The 16,276-nt window shown below is 46.5% G+C and overlaps 1 protein-coding gene across 2 annotated transcripts in view; it reads left to right on the top strand.

The window, feature by feature from the left end:
* SYT14 (synaptotagmin 14) overlaps window positions 1-16,276 on the top strand; it is a 558,522-nt gene that overhangs the window by 305,033 nt on the left and 237,213 nt on the right. For both annotated transcript variants that reach the window (XM_063918291.1, XM_063918290.1), the window contains exon 4: window positions 7,380-7,574. In XM_063918291.1, coding sequence (XP_063774361.1) covers window positions 7,380-7,574 — 195 coding nt within the window. The remainder of the gene's footprint in view (window positions 1-7,379; window positions 7,575-16,276) is intronic.

Genomic DNA, 16,276 nt, shown 5'->3' with positions numbered 1-16,276 from the left:
GCTTCCGTTTACATTGCACAGCTTACCGGGTTGAACTCGTGTTCAACCTGGTAAGCTCCCCGTGTAGGATTCCCGGATCACTTGATCTGGGTTTTTGCAGATGGAGTCATTCCCACTAGCAAAAAACACGGGTAAATGCACGCCCCCGTGTATTTACCCGTGTTTTTTGAGCTAGTGGAAAAGGGGTATCATATGGAACCACCTGTGAGTAGAACACAATGAAGCCCTGTAAAGTATCAGTGTCTTTTTGCTAACAGGTAGATATTAATGAGAAACACTGCAGCAATGATCAGATTTAGCAGTACATGTCCACTGTAACACCGTGCTCATACTGTAGGTGTTGCTTTCGCAATCTCCAAATGGGCAAGTACGATTTGCTATAATTGAAACTTATACAGCCAAATTATTCACCTTAAATATGCATACAGTACCTCCCAACATCCCAATTTTGGCAGGAAAACCTGAGTTCATCATATCCTCATTTGTGGAAAGTTGGGAGATATTTTGAAAAAAAAAAAAAAAAAAAAGTATCAAGTTGTGTTTATATGTGAAAAACTACAGCTGAGTGCGTGCCTGCCCATTCTGCGCCTAACTGACACACCCACAATTTTATGGCTCTGCCCAATTTGGATGTTTGTGGCCAAACAAATGATAAATGAGGCGGAATAAGCAGCATCCTCTGAAAAAAATAAAATAAAGAAAAGCAAAAAAAAAAATAAGAATTTACTCACCGGTAATTCTATTTCTCGTAGTCCGTAGTGGATGCTGGGAACTCCGTAAGGACCATGGGGAATAGCGGGCTCCGAAGGAGGCTGGGCACTCTAGAAAGATTTATGACTACCTGGTGTGCACTGGCTCCTCCCACTATGACCCTCCTCCAAGCCTCAGTTAGGACACTGTGCCCGGACGAGCAGACATAATAAGGAAGGATTTAGAATCCCGGGTAAGACTCTTACCAGCCACACCAATCACACCGTACAACTCGTGATACTATATCCAGTTTGACAGTATGAAAACAACTGAGCCTCTCAACAGATGGCTCAACAATAACCCTTTAGTTAACAATAACTATTTACAAGTATTGCAGACAATCCGCACTTGGGATGGGCGCCCAGCATCCACTACGGACTACGAGAAATAGAATTACCGGTGAGTAAATTCTTATTTTCTCTAACGTCCTAGTGGATGCTGGGAACTCCGTAAAGACCATGGGGATTATACCAAAGCTCCCAAACGGTCGGGAGAGTGCGGATGACTCTGTAGCACCGAATGAGAGAACTCCAGGTCCTCCTCAGCCAGGGTATCAAATTTGTAGAATTTTGCAAACGTGTTTGCCCCTGACCAAGTAGCTGCTCGGCAAAGTTGTAAAGCCGAGACCCCTCGGGCAGCCGCCCAAGATGAGCCCACCTTCCTTGTGGAATGGGCATTTACAGATTTTGGCTGTGGTATGCCTGCCACAGAATGTGCAAGCTGAATTGTACTACAAATCCAGCGAGCAATAGACTGCTTAGAAGCAGGAGCACCCAGCTTGTTGGGTGCATACAGGATAAACAGCGAGTCAGAGTTTCTGACTCCAGCCGTCCTGGAAACATATATTTTCAGGGCCCTGACAACGTCTAGCAACTTGGAGTCCTCCAATTCACTAGTAGCCGCCGGCACCACAATAGGCTGGTTCAGGTGAAACGCTGACACCACCTTAGGAAGAAATTGGGGACGAGTCCTCAATTCTGCCCTATCCATATGGAAAATCAGATAAGGGCTTTTACATGATAAAGCCGCCAATTCTGACACTCGCCTGGCTGAAGCCAAGGCCAATAACATGACCACTTTCCTCGTGAGATATTTTAGATCCACGGTTTTTAGTGGCTCAAACCAATGTGATTTTAAGAAAACTCAACACCACGTTGAGATCCCAAGGTGCCACAGGGTGCACAAACGGGGGCTGAATATGCAGCACTCCTTTCACAATGCCTGAACTTCAGGTACTGAAGCTAATTCTTTTTGAAAGAAAATCGACAGAGCCGAAATCTGTACTTTAATGGAGCCTAGACTTAGGCCCATATTCACTCCTGCTTGCAGGAAATGTAGAAATCGACCTAGTGGAAATTCCTCTGTTGGGGCCTTTTTGGCCTCGCACCATGCAACATATTTCCGCCACATGCGGTGATAAAGCTTTGCCGTAACATCTTTCCTGGCTTTAATAAGCGCAGGAATGACTTCTTCCGGAATACCCTTTTCCTTCAGGATCCGGCGCTCAATCGCCATGCCGTCAAACGCAGCTGCGGTAAGTCTTGGAACAGACAGGGCCCCTGCTGAAGCAGCTCCTGTCTGAGCGGCAGAGGCCATGGGTCCTCTGATATCATTTCCTGAAGTTCCGGGTACCAAGCCCTTCTTGGCCAATCCGGAACCACGAGTATCGTTCTTACTCCTCGCCATCTTATTATTCTCAGTACCTTTGGTATGAGAGGCAGAGTAGGGAACACATAAACCGACTGGTACACCCACGGTGTCACTAGAGCGTCCACAGCTATCGCCCGAGGGTCCCTTGACCTGGCGCAATATCTCTTTAGCTTTTTGTTGAGGCGGGACGCCATCATGTCCACCTGTGGCCTTTCCCAACGGTTTACCAACAGCAGGAAGACTTCTGGATGAAGTCCCCACTCTCCCGGGTGTAGGTCGTGTCTGCTGAGGAAGTCTGCTTCCAAGTTGTCCACTCCCGGAATGAACACTGCTGACAGTGCTAGTACGTGATTTTCCGCCCATCGGAGAATCCTTGTGGCTTCTGCCATTGCCATCCTGCTTCTTGTGCCGCCCTGTCGGGTCACATGGGCGACTGCCGTGATGTTGTCTGACTGTATCAGTACCGGCTGGTTTTGAAGCAGGGGTCTTGCCTGACTTAGGGCATTGTAAATGGCCCTCAGTTCCAGAATTTATATGTAGGGAAGTCTCCTGACTTGACCATAGGCCCTGGAAGTTTCTTCCCTGTGTGACTGCTCCCCAGCCTTGAAGGCTGGCATCCGTGGTCACCAGGACCCAGTCCTGTATGCCGAAACTGCGGCCCTCTAGAAGATGAGCACCCTGCATCCACCACAGTAGAGACACCCTGGTCCTTGGAGACAGGGTTATCATTTGATGCATTTGAAGATGCGATCCCGACCACTTATCTAAGAGGTCTCACTGGAAGGTCCTCGCATGGAACCTGCCGAATGGAATTGCTTCGTATGAAGCCACCATTTTTCCCAGGACTCGTGTGCAACGATGCACCGATACCCTTTTTGGTTTTAGGAGGTCTCTGACTAGAGATGACAGCTCCTTGGCTTTCTCCTGCGGGAGAAACACTTTTTTCTGTTCTGTGTCCAAAATCATCCCCAGGAACAGTAAGCGAGTGGAAGGAACCAGCTGTGACTTTGGAATGTTCAGAATCCAGCCATGCTGTTGTAGCACCTCCTGAGATAGTGCTACTCCGACCAGTAACTGCTCCCTGGACCTTGCCTTTATAAGGAGATCGTCCAAGTATGGGATAAATAAAAACTCCCTTTTTTTTGAAGGAGTATCATCATTTCTGCCAATTACCTTGGTAAACACCCTCGGTGCCGTGGACAGTCCAAACAGTAGTGTCTGGAATTGGTAATGGCAAACCTGTACCACAATCTGAGGTACTCCTGGTGAGGAAGGTAAATAGGGACATGCAGGTAAGCATCCTTGATGTCCAGGGATACCATGTAATCCCCCTCGTCCAGGCTTGCAATAACCGCCCTGAGCGATTCCATCTTGAACTTTGTTATGTAAGTGTTCAAGGATTTCCATTTTAAAATGGGTCTCACCGAACCGGCTGGTTTCGGTACCACAAACAGTGTGGAATAGTAACCCCGTCCTTGTTGAAGTAGGGGCACCTTGACTATCACCTGCTGGGAATACAGCTTGTGAATTGCCTCTAGCACAGCCTCCCTGCCTGAGGGAGTTGTCGGCAAGGCAGATTTGAGTAAACGGCGGGGGGGAGACGCCTCGACTTCCAGCTTGTACCCCTGAGATACTACTTGAAGGATCCAGGGATCCACCTGTGAGCGAGCCCACTGATCGCTGAAATTTTTGAGGCGGCCCCCCACCGTACCTGGCTACGCCTGTGGAGCCCCCGCGTCATGCGGTGGACTCAGAGGAAGCAGGGGAAGAATTTTGATTCTGGGGACTGGCTGCTGGTGCAGCTTTTTCCCTCTTCCCTCGTTTGACCCGCCTGCTTTTTTTGAAGCCGAAAGGACTGTACCTGATAATACAGTGCGTTTCTTAGGCTGTGAGGAAACCTGAGGTAAAATATTTTCATCCCAGCTGTTGCTGTGGATACGAGGTCCCAGAGACCATCCCCAACCAATTCCTCACCCTTATAAGGCTCTATGTGCCTTTTAAAGTCAGCATCACCTGTCCAGTGTCGGGTCTCCAATACCCTCCTGACAGAATGGACATTGCAATAATTCAGGATGCCAGCCGGCAAAATATTCCTCTGTGTATCCCTCATATATAAGACGACGTCTTATGTTCGCAAAATAGTATCCCTGTTTGAAAGGGGTACAGACCACGCTGCAGCAGTCTGCAGGTCTCAGTCTAGTACCTGAGTGTGTAATTACAGACTTCAGGATAGCCTCCTGCTATTTATCAGCAGGTACCTTCAAAGTGGCCGTATCCTAAGACGGCAGTGCCACCTTGACAAACGTGTGAGCACCTTATCCACCCTAGGGGATATCTCCCAGCGTAACTTATCCTCTGGCGGGAAAGGGTACGCCATCAGTAACTTGTTAGAAATTACCAGTTTCTTATCGGGGAAACCCACGCTTTTTCACACTTCATTCACTCATTTGATGGGGGAACAAAACACTGCCTGCTTTTTCTCCCCACACATAAAACCCTTTGTTTTTAGTGGTACTTGGGTTAATGTCAGAAATGTGTAACACATTTTATATTGCCGGGATCATGTAACGGATGTTCCTAGTGGATTGTGTATATGTCTCAACCTCGTCGACACTGGAGTCAGACTCCGTGTCGACATCTGTGTCTGCCATCTGAGGGAGCGTTGATGGCCTTTGAGACGTCTGGGCAGGCGCGGGCTGAGAAGCCGGCTGTCCCATAGCTGTTACGTCATCCAGCCTTTTATGTAAGGAGTTGACACTGTCGGTTAATACCTTCCACCTATCCATCCACTCTGGTGTCGGCCCACAGGGGCGACATCTCATTTATCGGCATCTGCTCCGCCTCCACATAAGTCTCCTCATCAAACCTGTCGACACAGCCGTACCGACACACCGCACACACACAAGGAATGCTCCAATGAGGACAGGACCCACAAAAGCCCTTTGGGGGGACAGAGTGAGAGTATGCCAGCACACACCAGAGCGCTATATAATGCAGGGACTAACTGAGTTATGTCCCCTATAGCTGCTTTTATATAATTTATACTGCGCCTAAATTTAGTGCCCCCCCTCTGTGTTTTAACCCTGTTCTGTAGTGTAGACTGCGGGGGAGAGCCAGGGAGCTTCCCTCCAACGGAGCTGTGAGGGAAAAATGGCGCCAGTGTGCTGAGGAGATAGGCTCCGCCCCTTTTTTGCGGCCTTTTCTCCCGCATTTTTATGGAATCTGGCAGGGGTTAATATACATCCATATAGCCCTGGGGGTTATATGTGATGTATTTTTGCCAGCCAAGGTGTTTATATTGCTGCTCAGGGCGCCCCCCCCCAGCGCCCTGCACCCTCAGTGACCGGAGTGTGTGGTGTGCATGAGGAGCAATGGCGCACAGCTGCAGTGCTGTGCGCTACCTTGGTGAAGACTGATGTCTTCTGCCGCCGTTTTTCCGGACCTCTTCTTGCTTCTGGCTCTGTAAGGGGGACGGTGGCGCGGCTCCGGGACCGAACACCAAGGACTGGGCCTGCGGTCGATCCCTCTGGAGCTAATGGTGTCCAGTAGCCTAAGAAGCCCAATCCGGCTGCAAGCAGGCGAGTACGCTTCTTCTCCCCTTAGTCCCTCGCTGCAGTGAGCCTGTTGCCAGCAGGTCTCACTGAAAATAAAAAACCTAAATCTATACTTTCTTTCTAAGGGCTCAGGAGAGCCCCTAGTGTGCATCCAACCTCGGCCGGGCACAAGATCTAACTGAGGCTTGGAGGAGGGTCATAGTGGGAGGAGCCAGTGCACACCAGGTAGTCATAAATCTTTCTAGAGTGCCCAGCCTCCTTCGGAGCCCGCTATTCCCCATGGTCCTTACGGAGTTCCCAGCATCCACTAGGACGTTAGAGAAATATAAATATCCCTTTTGGAGATTGATAAAAATAACACAACCATTCCTAGAGGGAATGTGGAAGTGGCGATATTCAGGGGAAAATTGCAATGATTTAGGAATGCAGGAGATATTTTTTTAATACCTGCAGGTGACCCTTTAAAAATGTGAAAAAAATGCTTCATTGAAAAAAATAAATTGCTAAATATGCCCCATATAGCTCCATAATTACAGCTAAACACTGAGTGGCATCTTTAATAACATGGGGTAGTACAGTAGGCACAATCTGTTATAGCACGCAGCATTTTGTTAAATTTACTGCAATAACTTTAAACCAGTTATGAACCCTCACAAGCAGCCCCCCCCTTCACACGAACACACACACACACACACACACACACACACACACACACACACACACACACACACACACACACACACCTCATTCCTGCTTCATTGTCAGTCTCCTTTTGTTATAGCTTGTGACACTTGTTTATCAAGTGCCTGCTAATATGTTGTTACATAGTGTACAAGTTAAATGTTTTATTGTATTTCTGAGATTAAGGAAGACATGTACTAAGCAGTGATAAAAGTGAAGTGAGCCAGTGGAGAAGCTGCCCATGGCAACCAATCAGCACTGACGTAACATTTATCATTTGCATACTATAAACATATACAGAGCAGCTGATTGGTTGCCATGGGCAGCTTCTCCACTGGCTCACTTCTCCACTCTTATCACTGCTTAGTACATGTCCCCCTAAGGGTAATGTACAGCCCTTAGAGGGCGGTTACTGCGGCCCCTGAAGTGTACCTGGTTCCCCATCACTGCATTGCTTTATTGAGTAGACAATTTACTGGCTCATATGAAGGGTGTATAGCCTTCCTGCCACATGAAATACTCATTTCTGGATTAGTAATATGTAAATAGAAAATACTGTTTGTCTATAGCATGCTCTCATTTCATTTATTTACTTTGTATTACCCTGTTCTCTCACCTTACTGATATTTTTACTCCTACAGTATATGTAAATGCTTGAAAGAAAACATATTTAGCTGATATATATTTATATTTAAAGTCTACCATAATGGCATTTCTAGCGGGGTGTTTATCTGTTTTATATAGGCAGAGACCTCCACGGTTCATCGTCAGAAAGTGAAGATGAAGGCCTGGGAAAGTACCACGAGGCACGGAGTCGTCTGCATGGGTCCAGACCTGCCTCAGATAAGCAGCAGAATTATATGTGGGAAACAAGACAGAAATACAGCCCCCTGTCTGCAGAGTATGATGGGTACAGCAGCGAAGTCTCTGCAGATGAAGGTGAGACACCTTACACACATGTTCTGCCCTGTTCATCGCCGGTTTTACGTATTGATCCCCACCCAGCACTGGTTTGTGCAGAGTACACGTACGTAATAGCCTACAATTTCTGATAAAGGCAGAAACTTTTTTTTTTAAACTGGAACTGTGAATATACATCAAACTTGGGAGGTCCTCATTGGCTATATCTTGTCTTGGAGATAAGACATACGCTTCTGAGGTGCTGTCCAGCTATCTAGAATCTGATTTTTAAATCATAGAGCAGTCGGTGCTCTTCAGAGCAAATCTCGTCCTTCCTACTTTTTTCTTTTACTAATATGCTGCCACTGTTTTCTTTTTATTATAAGGAGGCACTATTGTATTATTTTTATTGTAAGGGGGTACTGTCTTATTATTTCTATTTTAAAAGGCGGCATTTCTTTATTATTCATCATATTAAAAGGAAGCAACAAATGTAGTAGTTTTATCAGAGGGCAAATTATGTTTTCTGTTTCTCCTGGCATCCACCGCCAAAGGGTACCATGAAGGGCCCAATGCTATTATAAATAGGGGAAGGCGGCACATGTCTGTTCTGCTTTTCTAGAGGACCAGACCAGATAGTTGCTGAATAGCAATGTTTCTGAAGAGGAGAGGTGGAGAGTGAGATAGCCCAAACCACTGGCAGTTTGTGGGCTCTAAACCCACTGCAAACCTCCTGCAATTTGGGTTTTCCACCCTTCAAACCATTACAGAATACATCTGGCGATATTGAGTACAAAATTGTCTGTGATTTGCTTCAAGTTGGAACGCTACGCAATTCTCACAGCCAATAACCTTCCCCCCTGGGAGATTGTTTTCTTGGGGCAGATGTATTAAACCTGGAGAAGTGATAAAGCAGTGATGGAAAAATGATAAATAGAGGGTGAAAACGCACGAGACAATCAGCTCCTGTCATTTTTCAAACCCGTAATAATTGTCTGGTGCGTTATCACCTTCCACTTTTCACTTCTTTATCACTGCTTTATCACTTCTCCAGTATTAATATATCTGCCCTTGTTCTTTATGAACCTGTGTAATGCAGAGCAGTTCCCTATTATTCAAGCTGGCATTGCTCCTGTAATGTCCCAGTGATCTGTGCTGCACAGGTCTGTTGGGTTCTGAGCTAGAAAGAATCAAATAATAAAATATCATCCTTTCTGCTTTCAGGGTCTATATGATATAAACTTAATAAAACATTGACTGGCTATTGATAGTAGACGGTAAACTCTTTTGCCTTCTGTGTGCCACTGTGGGTAGTATTATTTATTGAATGTGACTTTTTATGAAGTGCTGTACAATATGCTTTGCCTATAATAATACAGTATAATAATAGTAACGTTTGTTTTCTAGAATAAAAATCATGCAATGTAGCCTAATGTTTCACTACTTAACTCATAATGCTCCTTGTTTTGGAAACTAAAAAAACTCATATACACCTTTTGATGGAAACGGGGTGAAAAAACCTCTGAGTGACTGAACTATACATAAGATATTTCTGCAAATAATAACATGTTGCAAATATTTCACATGCATTGTACTCTCTAGACTGAGCTTCTGCCAATAGAATATTCAGTAGATAGTGTCCATGAAACTGGTTTCCAACCTACAGTAATAGTGCTGGGAGATCTGTAAAGATTGTTTTGTGCTACACGGGGGTATATTCAATTGATGTCGGATCCTTTCCGACGAGAAGGATCCGACATCTCAGTCAATGAGCGGCCATTTGGCCATTCCCGCCAATGCCAAACCCACTTTTTTTAAAGTCGTATTGACATTGTCGGAAACGGGGCTAAAACTTGTCAAATTTGGCCGTGCTTCTGACAAAACACATGGATCCGCGGCTATTCCGCTTATCCACTTGTTTTCTGACAAGTCGGAATTGTCGACTTGTCGGAAAAACGGCAGGAGGATTGAATAGGTCAGAACAGTTCCAACCTAAAAAAGTCGGAAACTGGCGTCTTTCCGACAAGACGTCAGTTCCGACTACAATTGAATAGTGGAGGTCATATAACTACATCATTAATGCATTCAGTCTTTAGATGTATGATATCAAATAGTAGCTGGTGTGCTTACCATTCTGTATTCTTTTTCTCCGGCATTTTGCAGAATGCGATATTAACTTGTCAAATTTTTTATATGCATGATGCAAAGAAGTGATAATGTCACACTGTACGTGGCATTACCCCTCCACCCTCATTCATATATATTTTTAAAAAAAATGTATTGACATTTATATCTATAGTGCCTGCAAATTCTGTTGCACTTTGCAATTGAGAACAACACAGTAATAAAACAAGACAGGATTATAACAGGCTGAGGGGCTATAAATTATAGCATTTGCAATATATAATATCGCACCCAGGATCACATTGCAGAATGCGATCACTTCGGGTGAATGTATCACCCAGCGCAGGTGTCCCAGAGATGTGCAGACTGCGTGTCTAGGCCTCACCGGTCAGCTCACCGACGTGCACAGGGGCCATTTCCGATGGAGGATTCCTGAGGAAACATGCCGGAACTACATACCGTGAAGTGTAGCCCAAAGGCTACAACGGGCTACCACAGTCAGAAGATTGCGGTAACTGTAGGGGCCAATAGCAGCATTCCTGATATTAATACATTGGGCAGCATTGCATCCACTATAGAAACCTATAGGGGATGCGGCTGTGGGCGGCAATGGAGGGATCGCAGCAGTGCTGTGATGTCCTCCATACATTGCATGGATACATAGTATTTGCAGCTATGTCCCCGAAAACATGTGTTTTCAGGGACATAAGGACAAATACTGTTTGATAAATGGGCTCATGACAGAGGTATGAGGGCCCTGCTTGCAAACTTACAGTCTATAGGGACATAGGAATTTGATACATGAGGGTAGGTGTTACATATTGCAAAGTGATCCAGCCAGATAGCATAAGTTCTTAGTGGGCTGTATGATCTAGTCACACAGCTATAGTGGCTTGTGCCTGTGGGTTGTGTGAGAGTGAAAAGAAAACATTTGTAAGTTTTGTGTGAACTGTTTAGAGCAGAATTAATTGGGTTTATTGAGATTAAGGTGGTCATTCCGAGTTGATCGCAGCCAGCAACTTTTAGCTGCTGCTGCGATCAATAGTCCACGCCTATGGGGAGTGTATTTTAGCTTAGCAGGACTGCGATCGCTTGTGCAGCTCCTGCTAAGCTAAAAAAATTTCAAGCAAAAGTAGAGCAGCCCTGGACATACTTACCCTGTGCGATGGATCCAGCAATGATGGATCCGGCTTTGACGTCACACCTCCGCCCTCCATTGTCCTGGACACGCCTGCGTTTTACTCACCACTCCCCGAAAATGGTCTCCAACGGTCCGGATCCGCCCTGCCACGCCTCCTTCCTGTCAATCTTCTTAGCGGTCGCCTCTGCGACCGCTTCCGTCGGTAGCCGCAACGTAACCCGGCGCCCTCTTTTGCCGGGCAACGTCGCGCATGCACACAGCGGCCGCAACACATGCGCATTCCGCACCCGTTCACACTGCAGCGAAAAAACGCTGCGTGCGAACGGGTCGGAATGACCCCTTAAGGGAGTGAATTCATGGATTTGATAAGATTACAGAAGAGCTCAGTTGTCAGGGGGCACTTAAACTATTTCTCAATTTAATAAAAAATACTTTTCAGCTTCTTTTTGGCATAGTATATGAAGGTGAGAGCACTGTGACTGCCCTTTTCATGTGACGTTTGGTATTGTACAAGCAGCATGTTACTGCACTGGTGTGCTTGCAGCTGCTTGTATGGTTTTTTTTTTTTTAATCCTGTAAAAAAGCAGGTCCTACATGAGCCTTTTTTATAGAAGGCATTTCAGGTCCATTTGAGGATTTGAATACCCTGCGGCGTCCGTTGATATCTGGCTGCCTGCGCATGTATTAAATATATGATACCTCTACCACTGTCCGCTCATTTGTCTATACTGTCCGATGAAACAAAATCTTCGTATCTCTATTTTGCAATTACAGATGTGTCCTCCTCATGGCGCAAGTAACCCATCAGGTCCCATGTAACTCTGCTAGCATTGGACTTCTTTTTTTGCTGAAAAAATGCGACTAGGACACACTAGGAGAGTATGCGGATTCATTTGATATGTGACACTTGTAAATTGTGTGACTGAGTCTTTATACAGGGCTCAATGGAACTTGTATTGGAAAAAAGCTGCAGCTGCTACATTGTAGCACGTTGTGTGCAGATTCAGAGCTATACAAATGCCGCATATCAAATTAATCACCACAGTCTCCTGGTGTGTCCTAGCCGCGTTGCGTTGCGACTAAGGGGGGAACTGAATTAAAAGCATTAAGTTAAGGGGGTTAAAAAGGGAGGTAGCCTTTGGGGTAGCCTACCAATTATTGCACTACCTTTTTCACCTGTGACCCTGTTTAACGTCCGTTAACGTGTTAATGAGTGTTAACACAGGTTAACATGCGTTATCACACAGATGGGGTAATTCCAAGTTGATCGCAGCAGGAAATTTTTTAGCAGTTGGGCAAAACCATGTGCACTGCAGGGTGGGCAGATATAACATGTGCAGAGAGAGTTAGATTTGCATGTGGTGAGTTCAATCTGCAATCTAAATTGCAGTGTAAAAATAAAGCAGCCAGTATTTACCCTGCACAGAAACAAAATAACCCACCCAAATCTATCTCTCTCTGCAAATGTTATATCTGCCCCACCTGCAGTGCACATGGTTTTGGCCAACTGCTAAAAAAAATTCTGCTGCGATCAGCTTGGAATTACCCCCAGAATTCGTGAAATGTTCATGGATTTGCGTGTTAACAGGGTCACGGCACCCGTTAACCCCCCGAGTTATTAGGGATTTTTTTTTGCCTCTGTTCTGAGGCGTAAAAAAAAAAACTCTGATAACTGTAGCCTGCGCACTACATTTGGGGCTATTTGAATAGCCCCAGGGGATTAATTAGCCTGCGGTAAATTACTGCGGTATTTGAATTCCCCCCCTCCTAAGACGCATTTTCAGCAAAAAAAAGATGTTTGGCACGGTTGCAGCAATGATGTGTGAGGATACATCCGTAGCTGTATCACGCATCCACAAATCTACAGACTGGTCCCGACAGCTCCTAGTTATTATCAGGTTAGTATCGCTTATCTGTCCCAACAATATTTTCTTGATAAATTATTATAATTATTTTGTTTTGTTTGTTTTATTTATAGCTGTGATGGCATTACAAAAATATAATGCCACAAACTGATAGTTACCTGTGTTCACTGGGCACTTTTGGTATATTTATATAGGACTGAAAAGAAATCCTGCAAGTTGTATATGTATTCTAAATCATTCTATGCTCTTCTCTTCTATTAACTGCTGTAGTCACTAAAATTGTATTGCAGCAAATATTCAACTATACTGTGGAAGTGGGTCAGCGCTTTGAGGAATAATATGCATATGTAGGTGAATAAACTGATTTATTAAACGGAGTCACAGTGCTCCATACTTGCCTACATTGTATGTCTCCTCTCCGGGAGAAGCACGGAGTGGAGACGCTGCAGTAGTCTTCGGGGGGGAAGGGCCGGATGGCGACATCACCAAGCCCCGCCCCCACAGCGGCAAATGCCGCGATTCGCGGGTCCGTGGGAAGGGGGCGGAGCTAAAATGACGCAATTTGCGTCATTTTAACCCCTTCCCCACCCGACGGACCCGCGAAAACGGGAGATTATCTCTCCATCCTGCTCGCATCACTAAGGTACGAGCAGGATGCGAGAGACCTGCCCACTCTTCCGGGGGTGCGGGGGGCTACCCCAAAAAACGTGAGCCTCCCTTAGCTTCCGGGAGAGTAGGCAAGTATGCAGTGCTCCCACATGTAGTAATGCAAGATGCTTTACATACAATATATATGTAACCCTGTAGGCTGAGTTAGAAATTATTTAATTATTAAAAATATAATGTTTGTATAATAAATGATATATATGTTATAGTTGTATAATGAACTAAGGAAAAGTTACAGTGTCTTCATGAGGGGACAAAGAGGACATGTACAGTATATAAATATATTCAATATAATATAGGCAAGTATGTTGTTTAATCACATTGGTGGACAGTGGGCAGGTTCTTGAAGCCAGCTGCGGGAGCCAGGGCACGAGACCGCTAGCCCGATAGGAAAAGAGCAGCGCGCGGGGTGAGCGTTGGTGACAACGGGGAGAGCTCGCTCACGGGAGTGGGAGAGATTGCTTAGCAGCGGAGGAGATGAGGTTACGGCGGTGAGGGGACGGAGAGCGGACTGACCTGAATGAAGATCGGTGAGGGAGAGCGAACAAGGACTGACCCCCTGCTGCCGACTGCAATCATAGCGGAACCCCCACTGCATGTACCCGGCCAGCGGCTGTCTAGAGACCGAGGGACGAGGGGGAGGCGGCAGGAGACGAAGGGGCGGAATGAGCGAGTGACGCAGGCGGACCAGAGGCGGGCCAGGAGAGGATCAAAGGCTAATCCTCCCATACAGATGAGTAGTAAGCCTGACTGTCGTACCAGGGACAGTCCCCCTGGTACTTTTGTATAATAAAGCCTGACTGTTAAATGACACTGGAGGCAGCTGGTAACCAAATAGATCCAGCCTATAAGATAGGTAGAGCAACCTAAACTATATAGCGGTGATTCCCAGATACCTTTGGTTGCATATGTTGGATAATCCCTACTTATATCAGTATCATTGTACAGTATGCACCCTCCCTCTCGCCAGTACAAACAAAAAAACTGCATTTGGAGGGTAAAGGAGGTAAATAAATAATAAAAGGAGTATATATCCGAGAGACCGAAGAGACCGTGCCCCATATCTTTTTGTCTAAACGGCATGAATATCAAAGCAAGCTTGAGTCAGGTGCATTCTCCTCCGTTGCCTATATCATAATTGTGTGTGCAGGCCTGAATGCCCTTTTGCTGCGTCTGCATCCCTGTGACGGACTAGGAGGGTTGAATTCCACCTTGTTACTATCTCTTGCAAGCACTGGGACAGTGATTGGGGGAGAGTTACATAAGAGGAGTAGACGGCATATACTAAGTGATGAGCACGGAGGATCTATAGTCCGACACTGTCCTCTGGATGGTGTGTTGGATGATTTCCTGCAGGACAGGGTATCTGGGAGGAAGCACCATAACAGGAAGAAGGGAGATAATTGGAAAGGACTGAACTGGCGGCAGGAAAACCTAGTGTTCACTCTAGGTGTCTTTCACAGGGCGCTGCGCCCTGCCCCTTTTTCAGACACCTGAATGCCGCCCTGTCCGTTTGTGTGCGCCTTCTCGCCCTGCACTTTGCTGGCCGCCGGACCCGCCGCTGGACACATTAACACACTGTCTCCCTGCATGAGAGACAGAGACCTCCGCGGCCGTCCCGCCCCCTCCCGCCTGCCTCGTCCCATCCCGCCCGCCCATCCTTAGCTGTCAGCCGCCGCAGCTCCCCTCCTCTGCGAGCAGACTATAGGTCTGCTCATGATCTGTAGAGACAGGAGGGCTGGGTTTACCTCTCCCGCCGAGGCAAACCCAGCCCTCCCTCCTCTGTGTATATCGTGGATCAGTGTGGTGGCCATTTCCAACCAGCTCCGCGGTGTGTGAAGGGGGACCAGCGCAATCAACTCCCGCAGCATCAGCCCCCAGTAAATAAACTTGGCAATAAAAAGCGGAGATCAAAAATGTTCCCTAGCTGGTGCAGTGTGTCTCAGTGCTCTCTACCTGGTGCAATGCGTCTCAGTGCTCTCTACCTGGTGCAATGTGTCTCAGTGCTCTCTACCTGGTGCAATGTGTCTCAGTGCTCTCTACCTGGTGCAATGTGTCTCAGTGCTCTCTACCTTGTGCAATGTGTCTCAGTGCTCTCTACCTGGTGCAATGAGTCTCGGTGCTCTCTACCTGGTGCAATGAGTCTCAGTGCTCTCTACCTGGTGCAGTGTTTCTCAGTGCTCTCTACCTGGTGCAATGTGTATAACGTGCTCTGCCTGGCGCAAAGTGTAGAATGTGCTCTGCCTGGCGCAATATGTATATCGTGCTTTACCTGTCGCAGTGTGTATAGGAGGTTCTACCTGGTGCAGTGTGTATTAGCTGCACTACTGTGTGGTGTAACGTGAATTGCCACTATTATGTGGCCATGCCCCTTCCCCACGAAAAACAACGCCCCTAAATTTTTGCAGCGCGCCTTCGGCGCGCACTGTCCATTCTTTGTCATGTGGGAATGGGAGGACCAAGCATTATAGTATGTACCTAATTTTGCCCTTCTAACTGAAAAATGTGCCCTCCCGAATGAAAAATGTGCCCTACCCGTGATCAGCACCCTGCCCTAAAAAAATCCTAGAGTGAACACTGAAAACCAGAGTATGAAGTAAGGGTGCCAACTCCATTGAAGGCTTCTACCGTCAAGGCATTATAGTTATAGTGACAGTGGTGATTGTACAGGCTATTGCAATGGAAGGTAGGACCCAACTCGATATGCCTCCCTCAGCACCGTCACCCCTTTGCTAGTGTGATATAGGAAGAGACTGCCCGTATCGTTAATTTTACCCTAAGAGACTAAGGAGTAAGGGCTACCGGGACCCATCAGTCTTTCCCACTGAATGGATGAGGCGTCGTCAAAGGGCTGTAATCTCGCTCATATCTTAGTAGGCTCATTGCCACTTTCAGACTACGGCATATAGTTGAACTAAGGTAAAAGACGGTATTGAGCATCTAGT

The sequence above is a fragment of the Pseudophryne corroboree genome, chromosome 4 (assembly GCF_028390025.1).
Source record: "Pseudophryne corroboree isolate aPseCor3 chromosome 4, aPseCor3.hap2, whole genome shotgun sequence".
In the NCBI taxonomy this organism is placed as follows: Eukaryota; Metazoa; Chordata; class Amphibia; order Anura; family Myobatrachidae; genus Pseudophryne; species Pseudophryne corroboree.
The sequence above is the reverse complement of the archived record's forward strand: the minus strand, read 5'-3'. Positions and strand labels throughout refer to the sequence as shown.